This window comes from Grammomys surdaster, unplaced genomic scaffold, assembly GCF_004785775.1.
Source record: "Grammomys surdaster isolate TR1022 unplaced genomic scaffold, NIH_TR_1.0 126086, whole genome shotgun sequence".
NCBI lineage: Eukaryota > Metazoa > Chordata > Mammalia > Rodentia > Muridae > Grammomys > Grammomys surdaster.
Window position 1 is genome coordinate 5,122,790 of NW_021620894.1, and position 15,045 is coordinate 5,137,834.

The 15,045-nt window shown below is 46.3% G+C and overlaps 1 protein-coding gene across 2 annotated transcripts in view; it reads right to left on the bottom strand.

Annotated features, from left to right (window-relative positions):
- The window catches only part of Tecta (tectorin alpha), a 71,240-nt gene that overhangs the window by 32,619 nt on the left and 23,576 nt on the right, over nucleotides 1-15,045 (bottom strand). For both annotated transcript variants that reach the window (XM_028755820.1, XM_028755821.1), the window contains exons 9-11: nucleotides 13,653-14,245; nucleotides 11,804-12,377; nucleotides 5,620-6,221 (exon numbers count right to left, since the gene is read on the bottom strand). In XM_028755820.1, the coding sequence (XP_028611653.1) occupies nucleotides 5,620-6,221; nucleotides 11,804-12,377; nucleotides 13,653-14,245 (1,769 nt within the window). The remainder of the gene's footprint in view (nucleotides 1-5,619; nucleotides 6,222-11,803; nucleotides 12,378-13,652; nucleotides 14,246-15,045) is intronic.

Below are 15,045 nucleotides of genomic sequence, written 5' to 3' on the forward strand. Positions count from 1 at the left end.
TGTATGTATGTATGTATGTATGTATGTATGTGTATATGTGTCTGTGTGTATATGTATGTGTGTCTGTGTGTATGTGTGTCTGTGTGTATGTATGTGTCTGTGTGTATATATGTATGTGTGTATGTGTGTGTATGTATGTGTGTCTGCATATGTATGTAACCCAGGTATTAGCTGTGCAGATGATGTTTTGTGGCAATCTCAAAGAGATGGACAAACCTGCATGACCATCCTCAAGTTCCTTTCGATAGCATGATATAGATGTCGTGTTAACAATGCTATCCCACACAGTTTAGGAAAGAATGAAAAATTATGTACATAGACCAGGTACAAATATATACATGACCTATGGGGTTGGTTTGGCCTATGGCTGTGAAAGTTGTGGTGGGAGCTCTGCCTTTGCTGGAAATGAGATCACGGGTTGGTGTTCCAGTGATGGTTTCTTTAAACAACTTCTGCAAGCTCCAGCCTCCCACCCCACACCCGCCTTCTCTCCAGGCCTGCCCTGATGCTTCCCTGACCTAGGCCCTCTCAGCTCATTCTCTTCCTGGCAGATGGGCTCCTTCAGGTTTGAATCTGGATCGTCTCTTCCAAGAAGCCCTCCCTGAAGCCCTAAAGCAGACCAAGACAACTTCTGTTGTCTTCCGGCCCTTTGCATGGAACATTTCTTCATGCTTCGGAATTACACTGCCATTAACTGCTAAGAGGTCTGTCAGACTCTGTCTCTCTCTTACGAGAGAACCCGTGCTTAATTATTTTTACTGTTTTCATTTTCGATGCCATTGTGTAAAACATTCGTTGGCTGAGGAGACGCTTTCTGTATAACCATGAGGACCTGGATTCGAATTACAGGAATCCACAGAAGGCTGAACATGGTAGCACGGGTCCTTAATCTTGTATTCCTGTGGGAAGATGAGATGAATAGACGAAAGAATCTATAGATAACACCAGGCCAGCTAGCCTGGTGACCTCAATGATGAATGAGAGACACTATCTCAAACAAGGTGAAATTCAAGGACCAGCATCCAATATTGTCCTATGGCCTCCACCTGCGTGCTGTGGAATATATGCATTTATACTCAAACACGTGAATACGCATACACACATATCATTGTTTTTAATTTTTCATTTCTTGGTATGGAATAGCTTGTTGAACCAAACTGTATCAGAGCGAAACTTGAAAACCTAGTAAGAGTGTGAGAGGGGCTCAGAGACCTCCCTGACCGTGAAGGATGTGGATGTGTTGGTACCCCTGGTCATGGCATGGGAGGGACCAACTCTGTCTAGCTCAGGCTGTGCCTGGCAGAGCCCCAGCTACTGCAGTGCCCCTTCCAGTGGCTAGTCTTCTGCAGCTCACCGTCAGTTGCCCAGCCTGGTTTACTTCTACCTGCATTTAGCCTTGTTGATTTTCTCATTTCCTGTAGCACAGTTCAGTGCACAAGAAAGTCAGAATCATAGAAGAGTCTCGTGTCCCAGCGAGTGACTTCTATGTTACCCTCCATCTCTAAGAGCATCAGTGGTGACCTGGGGCTCTGGGCCACACTGTTGGTCCTGTGCTTTCCCTCACTCTGTCATGATGACAGCCATTATTCTTCAGCTATGGTGACTAATAATAACATCACAGGAGAAACAAATGCAAATCACTGAATAAGCAGGTCCTGTAGTGCATATCAATAATTCAAAGTAACTGTTAAATCTATCCCATGGGCTCACAGAGTAAAAAAGCCTCCAATACATCCTGGTTTGGCCTTCTTGTCAGGAGTTTGAAGGCTGTCAACTCTGTTCCCAGCATGACACTTAGGAAGAAGGGTCCTGGCCCAGAATCCTCATACCTCGTTCAACGCCACATGGGTGACGTCCATGTCTCTCTAGGCACCCCTATGCTGAGTAGCATCCTATAGTTCAGAAAGCTACACTGAAGCCTTAACTAGTGGTACTTGTGAACGTAGCCTATACTGGGACACAGCCTTTAAGGACAGAACCACCGTGATGAGATGAGGTCACGTAGATGAAGTGGACCCCACATCCAGAAATGACCATCCTTAAACAGGAAGACACTGAGAAACAGAATGCAGAGTGTCCTCTCATCCATCCGTGGACCTCATGAGACTGGGACAGGGTGCATGCCTGGAAGGGTAGGCTGATTCTGTGGGCTTAACCCCACAGTGGAAGGGAAGAAGAGTTGATACCCAAAAAGAATGGGGAGCTAGTTCCTCTGAAGGAGAGAGGTGACGGGAAGTGGTCGCGAATATGCTGCTTGTGCTTTTTGTTTGTTTGATTTCTTCAATTTGACACAATCTAGAGTCATCTGGGGAGAAGGAACCTCACCTGGGAAGATGCCTCCATCAGATTGTCTATAGGCAAGTCTGTGGGGCATTTTCTTCATTAATGTTTGATGTGGGAGGGCCCAGGGTTGCCCCTGAGGTGTGATGATGTATATGTGTATGCGTATGTGTATGCATATGATGTATATGCATATGTATATGTGTATATGTGTATATATGTATATGTGTATGTATGTGTATATGTATACGCATATGTATATGATGTATATGTGTATATGTGTATGTATGTATATATGTGTATGTGTATATGTGTATATGTGTATAGGATATATGACATGTGACATATGGTATATGATATATGAATATGAATATGTATATGATATATGAATATGTATATGATATGTATATGTGTATACGTATGTATATGTATAGCAAGCTAAGCAAGCCAGTAAGCAGTGCTCCTCCATGGTCTGTTCATCAGCTCCTGCCTTGAGTTCTTCCCTTAGTTTCCTCTGATGCTGGACTGTAGGACGTAAGCTCTCTAAACCTCTTCTCCCCAGGTCGCTTCTGGTCACTCTGTTTATCACAGTGATAGAAAGAGAATGAAGACAACAGGAATCCAATGGTCTGTGCACATAACTAGGAAGAGCTTACAAAAAATAAACCCCACAAAAATCCATACAACCTCGTATATCTACACCTTCACTGCTGAGAGCATGCTAGGTGGGGTGGAAGCGGGACATGAGTCAAGCGGCCGAGCAAGGCTTATCAGCAGATAAATGTGTTTTAAAGGGAAGAACATCCAACAACCTTGAAAGGCCAACCAAGTGGGAGGGTAGTGAATATCCGGGAGATCATTAACTGCAAGAAAATGTATAAACCCTAAGGGTGGGGATGTATCAGACAGGGGAAAGAGGAGAGGGCACAGTGAGGTAATGCTCGGACAGAGAGAACGGTCCCTTTGTTTTAACCTCTGATGAGAGTGGAATGGGCAAACGATGTTATAATGAGTAGCTTCCACTGTAGAGGCATCTGCTAGAATTTTAATCTTGGGGCTGGGGAAGTGACATAGTTGCTAAAGTGTTTCTGCACAAGTTCCTGGAAGCTACATAAAATGCCAGGCACACGCTTCAAAACCCAGCCTTGAGATGAAGAGACGGGAGTATCCCAGAGTTGTGTTTGGAAGCTAATCTAGCCAGTGGGTGATCTCCAGGCTCAAAAAAATAATAATTGGGGCTAGAGAGATAGCTCAATGGTTAAGAGCACTGGCTGCTCTTCCAGGAGACCCAGGTTCAAGTCCCAGACACCCACGTGGTGGCTCACAACTGTCTGTAACTTCTGTTTTAGTGGATCTGACCACTGCTTTCTCTTGGCCTCTATGGCACCAGGCACATATGTGGTGCATAGACACACATATGTACAGGCAAAGAATCCACGCACTTAAGATAAAATAAAAATGTAAAAAAAATAACATGCAAATCAATAAAGGAAGACACCTAATGTTGATCTGTGGCTTACAAACACAAACACACACGCACACACACACACACACACACAGATAGAGACAGAGGCAGAGAGACAGAGACAGACAGACAGACAGACAGATAGACACACACACACACACACACACACACACACACACATACACCGAGAGAAGCATGGGCACCAATATACACATGCCCTATATATACACATGTATGGCATTGTATACATAGGACAAATTCACATTGGCCCATTCAGTGTCTCAGATTTCTAAAGAAGTAACCAGCAGCAGAAGGAAACCCACAGGAACCTTAAAAGAAAGGGATCATAATGTCACTTCATTCATTCACTTGACAAACATCACTGGGTAAGGGGTCATAGTTCCAGTCCAACCTGGAAGCCAGAGTGAGACTTTCTGTCAGAAACAGAAGAAAAACATACTAGCAAAAAACTGAGGCTGCTGCCTCGGATGCTAAGTAAGCTTGTGCAATTACTGTAAAAGGAAGGCAGTCCTAGGAGCTGTACCTTCTCTGCATCAGAGCTAAACAGATCTCCCAGGAAGAAGAGAAACGAGGTGGGCTCTTTGAGTGATCCTAGCCTGTTATGTTTAGCTGAGTCTACTTTCTTTCACCATTCAAAGGAGAAAGTCTACAAGATGCCAAGAAGCCCAACTGGTGATTATAAGTATACTACAGGTCTGTGGGGTCCACACGAGGAAGGTTCATCCCCTTAAATCAGACCCTATGAATCAGCTCTGCAGAGTCTACTGGCTAGCTGGCTGGTTTCAGCATCATGCTAAGAAGAGATGGAGGATCGGGGAGGGCTGCTCTGCCATGGGGGCTATCTACAGGCTGCTTCAGACTTCTTGGCCCTGCTGCTCTTGGCATTGTGGCTAAAGACTTCATGGATGAATGGGTAGGAAGACAGACCTAAGGTCTTGGTGTATAAAGAAAGACAGTGTGGAGAGCCCCTCAAAATGCTCCAAATGAGAGCAAGACCCTGGAACTCAGATGCTCTGGCAGCCAACAGGGAGAATGGAAACAGTCAGGGAGGCCTGAGCAGGCAGGTGTCACACAGATCTCAAAAGAGAGGATGACAAATGAGGAAACTAGTGTCACTGAGAGAACCACACCCTGTGCCAGGCATGAAGTTTCTTACAGATGAACGATAGCACTGGCATACTACAGGATTGCCTGAGGTTGCACAGCGGTTGCCAACATTAGATTTGAATCTGAATCGTTGCCCTTGGTGATGTGTCCTGCTATGATCTAAGGTGTATTGATCATGATGCCTCTTCCCTCACTTTGGTGCCTGTGACTTTGGCAATCCTTTGCTCTCTGAGTCCGTTTCTTGATCTATAAGAAAGAGCAACAGAAATCCCCTGTGATGGTTTGTATATGCTTGGCCCAGGGAGTGGCACTATTAGGAGGTGTGGCCTTGTTAGAGTAGGTGTGTCACTATGGGTGTTGGCTTTAAGATCCTCTTCCTAGCTGCCTGGTAGCCAGTATTCTGCTAGCAGCTTTCAGATGAAGATGTAGAACTCTCAGCTCTGCCTGCACCATGCCTGCCTAGATGCTGCCATATTCCCACCCTGATGATAATGGACTGAACCTCTGAACCTGTAAGCCAGTCCCAATTAAATGTTGTCATTTATAGGTTTGCCTAGGTCATAGTGTCTGTTCACAGCAGAAAAACCCTAAGGCATCCCCCCCCCCAAGGCCTCTCTCTCGTAACACACTATGAGTGCCTTTGGATTCTGCACCACTGTGGCCCAGCGGCATCCAGCTGGCCTGGGGTGCTACTTCCAGAGTGGATGCTGAATCCACTCTGGAGGTCAGCCCTTTTGACTACTCACCAGCACAGTGTGCTTGTAAGCCCGGTGTATCACAATGCTGTAGCCAAACACGGTCACGTCCACCTGCTTCACCCACAAGGCTAGAGATGGGTCCCGGTCCTCATTCCTGGCTGTTACAATGAACTTGGGGAAAGAGTCCGAGACTGATCTGCTTCCTGTGGTGCAGAGGATAAGAGGGCAACTGGTCTGGAAGTCAAAAGGGTAGCCATCAAAGGTGAGGTAGTGGCCATAGCCGGAGACGATACAGGAAGCGTCTGTGCGGGGCTGGCAGTAATATAAGCCACTCTCTTCCATGCAGTATTCATTATCCCTGCAGGGCATGGTCTCACAGTGGACACTGTTGTCTGTGCCATTGCAGTAGCAGAAGATCTGGCAGTCCTGGTCTACCCAGAAGGTTTCATTGGTGGCAAGTTGGTGCCCCTCAAAGTTGCAGCCGCACTCGCTCCGAGTTACGCATTGGCTACCCTGTAGGGCATAACCTTCGTCACACTGGCATCCCTCAGAGCAGCTATCCACACAGATGGGGCCCAAGGCCAGGGTCTCGCAGGTTTCTGTACAGGTCATACACTCCTCAAAATGGCTGTTCTCCGGGCATTCTAGAGCTGAGGGTGGTCAAAAAGAAGATGAGTTTGAAAAACGAACAGAGGCAAGAGACAGAAGTATGTGTGGATGTGCACATCTGTGTGACTGCGTATGAGTGCGCCATCATTTGTGGTTTCGTATTTGTATAGGACAATGAGCTCAATGAAGCCATGAAATTGAATATTGTCACCCTCACTGCCATGAGCAAAGGTCAGAGGACACACCCAGGCTCCGTTTGTGTCTTTGATCTACTATGCAGAAGATTCTTTGTCTGTGATCCAGTACTGAGCACCTGCTAAATGTGGACCCTCTCCTAGGCCTTTTTGTGGGCCTCATCACAGCCATCTGGATTTAGACAAGTCTTTTTATCATTATTCGAGGATGTGAGAGGTCCGTTATACAACCTGTCTACCTATAACCAGGCAGGGATTGAAACAGATGACTTGGCTTAGATTCTGGAGACAGTGTGTGATGCACTACAGAAACACTTGCTTTGAGGCCATAGAACCACGAGGATGCTACTCTCTCAGTTCTACCTTGTGAATATCTCTGAGCTCTGGTTTCTCTGTTGTTGTTGTTGACGATAGCCGTATTTACCTGGTAGGTTTGTTCTGACGATCAATCATTTAATATGCTGAGTTCACAGTAGAGTATTAATAAACAGCATGCTCCCCTCCACCACTTTGGACCCTCTTTCTCTTAAGCAGATTGCATTGGTCCAATAGATTTCCTTTGGTCTTGTCTTGGTCTGCACCGGACACCCTGTGGTCTCCTTCACCCCACCAGCACACTGTGTATAGTGATCCCCCTGCCTCTGCTCATAATTTCCTCACACATAGAGCCCCCTTCAAAGCCGAGTCTTGTGACTCTGTCACATTTCGTTTCAAATTCATTGTCCCAGAAGCCTTCCTTGTTGGGTCAAGTCTCTACCATAGAAGAACATGGCAGCTTTCTGTGAGGTTCTGAGTAAGCAACCCCCCTTTACCTCATGGCTTGGCTCGTGATCATTTGACAGGAGAAGGGACCTAATCCAAGAGCACAAAAAAAAGTCTGTCTACAAGCCTGTGGGTTCTAAAGACCCACAAGGGTCCCCATCCCTCTAGGAAAACAAGGTCTTCCTCATAGAACTTTCTTTGGCTCTCAGACATTCCATCCTTCCTTGGCAGAGTCTTACAATCCAAGGACGTGAAGGACACTACAGAAAAATAAATTGCATGTATATAATAGCTCTGCCCACGAGGACCGACTTGATCGGTCTGCACTGAGAACTAAGAGCTAATCTTTTTTTTTGTTTTTTTTTTTTTTCCCTCTAGGCTAAAGGACTCTCTCCATTGCCGTTGACTAGAATACCATACGGTTTGGAGTTGAAGGCTAGTTCAACACTGATTATATATGTCTGGATAGAGGGACTTTCACACTTGTCTCTAAATTATGAATGCCACAGCACTGACTGCAGGTTTATGGGGAAAGCAAATAACATGACTTATTTAAATGGCTGTTGCTTATGACTTATTGTGTTGTCTGGATTTGTCCGAGAGTCTGGAACACAGAGACGTGGAGTCGTAAAACTTTCCCCTGCCCCCGTAATCACTCTGGGAAATTCCTTAATTGGGGAAGCTGGCTCTGCCAACAAGAGGACGGGCTAAAAATGTCCAAACAGAGGGAGCATGGTTGTCTGTTTCCAAGTTCAAAGAAGATGCTGTTTCTTGTTCCTAGTAGCTGTCACTTAATCGATTTGTTAGGACCCAGTCATAATATGCCCTCGATCCTCAGACAGCTGGGCTGATCAAGTATGCACACTTTGGTCATTCTCAACAGAGCTAAAAGAACTAACGTAGCAGGTAAGCCAGGTGTCACCCTGTCGTCTTCCAAATGAAACCATGCTCCACGTGGCCTCCACTGCCCAAACTCTCCTTTAAACATGGCCACCACTGCCCAAACCCTCCTTTAAAGAGCTGCCCTGACTCCTCTGGCCTGAATGGGGGATGGGGGGCTTGATGACTTGTTTTTCTCAGGAAGAGGAGGAACCATCCTCATAATTCCAGGCCAGGCTAAACTGAGTGCCACCAATATGTACTCTGAACAATACAGAATAACCGGTAAGCATTCCCAGCCAGACAGGAGCTCACTCATTGTCTAAACAGATGACCCGGTGGTAGCATAGATCTGGGACAGGCAATCCCACAATCCAGCCAGAAAGCCGGGTGTGAGAGCAGGGTTAGAAGCCATAGTAAGGCCCAAGAAAGGCAGTGTGGGAAAGCAGAGCACAGAGGAAGATTTGGGGGGAGTCTTTCAAAGTCCCCACTAGTAAGGTAGTCAATAAGAACAGAGTAGCTCTGCTGAAGGTGACTTTATAAAGAGTTCAGCCTCAGGACTCATGGCATTTTCTGTCAGTCCTTTCTGAAGGAAGCCAAGGTTCATCAGGAACATAACTACCCTCTCCCAAGTTGACAGCCACCAGGCCTGCCACATCCTCACCAGATTTCTGAAGTTCATAAATCAGAGATTTAAAGGTGTGTGTGTGTGTGTGTGTATCCATATGTATGTTTGTGTATATGTGTATGTGTGTGTTTATGTGTGTGTGCGTGTTTATGTGTGTGTGAGTGTGTGGATGTTTGTATATGCATGTGTGTATGTGTGTATGAGTGTGTGCATGTGTGTATGAGTGTGTGTATGTGTGTGTGTGTATGTTTGTGTGTGCATGTGTGTATGTGTGTGTTTGTATATGCACATGTATATATGTATGTGTGGGTGTATATGTTTGTATGTATGTGTGCGCATGTGTGTGGATGTTTGTGTATGCATATGTGTATGTGTGTGTATATGTGTGTGTTTGTGTGTGTGCATGTGTATATGTGTGTATGTGTGTATCTGTTTGTGTATGTGTGTGTGTATGTGTGTGTGTCTGTCTGTGTGTGTGTTTAACTCTGTTGAAAGAGCCTATAGCAAAATAACAATAACCCCAAGAGCACTGGGTAACTGGTGCCTAGATGTTGACCTCCATAAAACCCCTCACCAAAAGAAAGTAGGGCTTCTTAATATAAAGGCTGAACATCACCCAGGGAGCAGAGAATTCAGAGCTAAGTGTGACCCTCCTGTTTGATCAGAAAGTAAGAAAGTGCTGAAAAGGCAAACAGAGACATGGTGAAGGGCGGGGGTGAGTTTGAAGGTCCCACAGGCCAAATACAGAACAAATACTTTTTAGATGACATGTGAGATACTGGACCTTAAAAAATTAGAATCCATGTCCACATTGATGAGATATGGTGAGACAGACGGGAAGTATGAGCAGATAAGTGGGTCAGCTGAAAGACAGGTGGGAGAGACTGGGGGAGGGGACTCTTGCCTACAGTAGGATGGCGGTCCCTGACTGAGCAGGCAGGACAGCACTGGACCTGAAACCTGTGAGTTGGTAACCACAGTGCACAAGATTTAACACAAACCAAAATTGACAGTAGATGCCGAACCAGGACAGAGACTTCGATAGACAGAAGCAGAAGTGCATGCCCAAAACCGCCCCACACTTTGCTTTCTGGTTGTAAGAGAAAAAAACACACAGGAGATTTACAGACAAGACATTCCATCCATGCCTTAGCCTAGACATAAGCGTGGACCTCACCCACAAGGGGGCAGGCTGGATATAGCCTTAGTCTGCATGTGGATCCTGTGCAGGGAGCTGACTGGGGTGTACAATTGAGGTCCAGCATGAGTGACACCAAGTCTAAATAGAAAGCCATTCTATTTTAAAGGGCAAAGAACTCTAGGGATTAGCGTTCAGTCAGACTATAGGGCACTAAAGAAACACACATTAACATAGGAGCCTAGACTCGATCTGTGCAGAAGGGAAAAAACATCAAAGGTACCCCCAAGACAGATGACAAAATTAGATTGAGGAGGTTAAGTTGTTCTATCTACATTAAATTTCCTAAAGCATCTAACTGCACTACACTGTGTAACAAATGGCCTTAGTCTCAGGGAATATCTACTGCAGAACTAGTGGGGAGGGTGATTGATCGGGATCTCAGATGTCCCCAAATGTAAAAGGATTGCTTTCCAGCACAGGTCTTTGGGAAATCAGGGATGTTCCTTGAAATGAGTAGATGAGTAGGAACCTAGTCCTTCCTCCCTCTCTCATTCATGCAATGAGCAGGTTGGCTTGCTCACATGAACCTCACCATGCTGTACGCTCACCCACAGACCCAGAAGCAATAGGGCTAACCAACCCTTGAGCTGAAACCCTGCGCCAAAAATAACGCCTCTCTCTTTGTCAGTTGGTTACCTGTATGTAATTGGTCACAATATCAGAGGTTGATGAAAGGGCTATATGCAAATTACTGTTGAATGTTTATGTGTGTGGGGAGTGGGTAGATGTGTGGAGAGGAAACGAAAGGGAAAGACTATATACAACAGATTTAATCTGGGTAATGACTTCATAGGAGTGCTCAGAATTTTTGTGTAACTTTGAAACTATTTAATATTTTTTTAATGATAAGACTTAGGGTAGATTACGGCAGAGAGATACACAGACTCGGAACTTGGTGTCTTCATGGTTTAGGGCAAAGTTCTTAGTGAGATAAAGTGAGGTACTTGAGCTGTTCTTACTCTGCTGCACAGTTCCACACTCTCAGGCTCTCCCTTCCCCTTCTGCTGCTACTGATAAGCTGGGTGTTGGGTATCTTGTCTGCTCAGGGGTTATTCTAATGACTACTAGTGTCACCACTGCCCTGCCGAGAGGGATTATATACTCTGGGGACAAAATGAAGAGCCAAGTACATGGGACTGTCTTAATAGCCATTGTCAGACTTACCCCAGGGAGAAACGCTAATCTCCAACACCCTGAAAAGCTCCCTAGCTGATTGTGCCCTACCAGAATGAATGGGGTTCTTCATTGCCCAAGGGGAAGGTACCCATGAAGCCATCACAAAGGTTTCTGCTCCTTTAACCTGGTGCTTGTGCTTTCTGTAGATAAAACCACCAGTCAATGGGATGGCTAACTGCTCTACAGTGGAAAGATACTGTGTGTTTAGTTGTGAAAAGAAGGGACTTGGGAGGCAGCTCAGTTGAAGAAGTACCTGCCACACAAACTTTAAGGCCTCAGTTCAGATCCCCGGAATCCATATAGAAAAGCTTGAGTATCTATAACTCCAGCACTGAGAGACAAGTGGATTCCTAGAGTTCTCTGATCAGTGAGTCTAGCCAATCAGTGAATGCTAGACTAAGTAAGAGACTCTGCTTCAAATGATAAGGTAGGAGGGGATGGATAGACGACTCACAGATTAAGAGCATGCACTGCTCTTGAGAAAGACCTGAGCTTGGTTACCAATACCCATATTGGAAGTTCACAACAGCCTGAAACATAACCCAAGGCATTGGATATTCTCTGTCTTCCAATGACAACACACACACACACACACACACACACACATACACACACACTGAAATGAAAATTAAAGTTAAGAAACAGCCTAGTTTGGGGTAATAAGTCAAGCCATCAGACTCCTCATTGAGCTTAGTCCCACTAAGAAGAGAAGTCCTGACTAGGAAATCATGGTAGAATATGTTTCCCCAACCCTAGCCGCCCCTTGATGCAGCCCTAACTTACGGCAGAAGTCATAGGTCCTCCAGGGGCCCACCTCCACATCTGCATTCTTGCAAGCACTGGCATAGCGGGCCACAGAATCACACAGCTCTGACTCATTGCCTCCGCTCTGGCACAGGCGAAACAGGCAGGTGCGGTAGTAGGCAGTGACATTGACCACCCCGTGGCATTCCAGGAAGGAGCTGTTGGAGGGGTCGTTGATGATACCACACCGGGAGCGGCTCCGGTAGAACTTGAGCAGCTCAGAGTCATTGTTGCAGGCCTTCAGCAGGTCCCCACACTCGCCATTGCAGATTTCCTCGAATGTCGTCCAACTCTCCAGGAACACCGCCAGGTTGTCTGTGCACTTGCCATTAGGAAGGCAGAACTCATCACTGGCATTGGCATTGAAGAAGCCACATAGGCCCCCAGTACAGTTGAAGTACATGGTGGACAGTCGGATGTACAGAAGTCCCACATCAGAGTACTGGACGGATACCACGCCCTTGGACTCCACCGTTGTGCTGTTTTTGTTTCTATGAATCTCCAGCCTCCCCGAAGGATGGAAAAACGGTAATTCTACATCTTGACCATTTAGCTGAAAAATCAAAAAAAAAAAAAAAAAAACACTGCTGTCAGGGGCAGAGACCCAGAGAGGACCCAGTGGTTCTGAGGCTGGGTAGGACTGGCTCTGTGCCAGGGCCAGCTCCTTGAAAATACCCAGGAGCTGATGGTATATATAAACTGCACACAAACACCAATGGTTTATTCACAAGCTTGTTTCTTTCTTTTGAGGGGCTTATTTTCTCATTATTTTAGTGTGTCTCAGACCTTAAGCTAGTCAGTCCCACACAAACACCCTGAGTGACCTGTCCTGAGGGGCGGTATTTCTTCTGCTGCCAATCCCCCTTTAGGCACCATTTTCCAGACAGCACTCTTCTTCCACACCTTTCTGGTTCCCTCTTCTGCCATCAATTTTTAATTTTCCTGTTCCCCAGACCTTTGGGGTGCATAGAGGAGAGCTAATGTCTAGATGTCCATCTACCTCTATATCTCTGCTATTCCCTTACTAGACTAATCTCTGTCAATTTACTAATGGGGCTGAGAACACAGCCTTTTCCTTCTGTGGGCATGCATCTTGTAATCTCCTTGATACGATTTTTGTTTTCCAAATGCCACTCGATTCACCTTCGACTGAGAGAAGGGAGAGTCCTTTCCCGGCACCACCTCATCTCTGCCAAATCAGCCACGGGACCCTCACTCAGCCCCCCACCCCCGGCACCTTCTATGGAATCAAACATTGCTCTAAGTGACTCCCAAGATTCCTTTGAGAATTAGTGAGCTTGGACACCTGGCCGTGGGTATATTAGCCCATGTTAGAGTAATAGGAAGCAGCACAGCAAGCACCCCTGCATTGTCCCAATGAACTTCCTTCTGCCTGCAGAAGGGATCTTACAGCCTGAACAACTTAAGCGACAGCCACCAGCCTACTGACGCTTAAATCCCACTTTGGAGCTGTGTTTCCCTAGAGGAAGTTTCTCAACACTTCTGTGCCTTGGCTTCGATAGCTATGTGATTAGAGGCGATGCTACAACTTATTTCAGGAGAAAGGCTTAGGTTGGCACATAGCCTCTTGTGAGGATTTGTTCTTACGGACAGTGAATTTCATGCTATCTAATTGAGAGAATTCCGACCTGGCTCCATTTCGCCACCTGTTCCAGTCTCATTTTGGGTCAATCTTTTTTTTTTTTTAAATGCCTCCATATCGAATCCATGTCCTTTTAAAAAATCAACTCACAGCCAGAGGAAGAACACCAAGCCAGATGAAAAGGGCGCGTTCTGTTACTCCATCGAAGGAAGCAAGGAATCTTACCTTGACTTCCAAAGCCCCGACACCTCCTATCTTGACCTCTTGGTCAGCCACGAGGATCCGAACACCCCGGAGCCAAGCAGGCCCTGCATCAGGCTTCTTCTTGTTGATATCAATTTCCAAGTACTCAGGACGCTCGGGGCAGGTCTTGAGTAGTGTGTATGATAACTCAGATGGGAAAGCGTAGGCGGCACCATCAAATGTGTGTAGCACCTGGTTCTGGCTGAGCAGACACACCGTCTCCCGCTTGGGGAAGCAGCCCTGGTAACCGTCCTCCACGGCACACACCTCCCCACTCCGGCAGGTCTTGTTGAAGCAGTAGACGTCCCCTCCCTCTTCACATAAGCACTGCACTGTACAATTGGCCGTGGCCCAGAAGAACTCCCCCATGGTATAGTAGTGGCCATCGAAGTCACAGCCGCACTTGTGCAAAGGGACACACTGGCTGGTGCTGAGGACAAAGCCCTCATTACATTCGCAACCTTCCGTGCATGGCGTGGCACAGTTCTGAGAGGCTGTCAGGTCCGAGCAGGTGTCTGGACAACTACTGGTACATACAGAGTAATGGCTGAAGCTGGGACACCGCACGGTAGACACTGGCGCGGAGAAAGGAAGACAGCTCAGTCACAGGTAAGTAGATTTGAAGCCAACCAGCATGGCGGCTGGGAGAAAATAAAAACGCTCCTCCCATATCATTTGGGCCCCAGAGTGAAGGTCAGGTGGCCACTTACTGGAGAAGAGAATGGAGGGGATACCTGTAAGTACTGGACACGGTTGCTTTCTCTGTATGCTGGGACTATGAGAGTCTAGTATCTAAACTTGAACTCACTGAAATTCACCTTGAGGTCGTCTGTCTTTGCTAGATTATCCCTATTCCTCAGTAGTTATGACTTAGTGATCCACAGTCGCCGAGATGTTTTCAAATCCTCCACCAAGGACACAGGAGATGCTTTGAGTTATAAAAGAGCGTGGCCCATTCTTAGAAAGGAAATAAAACTTTCAGGAGAAATGAAAATTGTACCCGTTAGAGGAGCGATTTGAAGACATGGAATTTCAAACAAGAAGGCACTTAAAATATCTGAGTGTGACCGAGGCAGACTGTAGAAATGAATTCCTGGGACATTAATAATGAGAAAGACATGGAACGATCTGCAGAGACTGCATGCCCGCTCCTCTGGGGGACTGGCTGGGAGCGATCTGCCTTCTGAAGGCCTTCCGTGCCTTAGAAGCTCGCTTCTCTTATTTAAGGCTGTTCAAGCCTACATAAATGTTTGAGTCTAGTTGAATCCAGCAGGCATAAGCCTAGTAAACCAGCTGTGAATTAAATATAATTCATCCCAGGCACAGAGAGAGAGAGAGAGAGAGAGAGAGAGAGAGAGAGAGAGAGAGAGGAGCT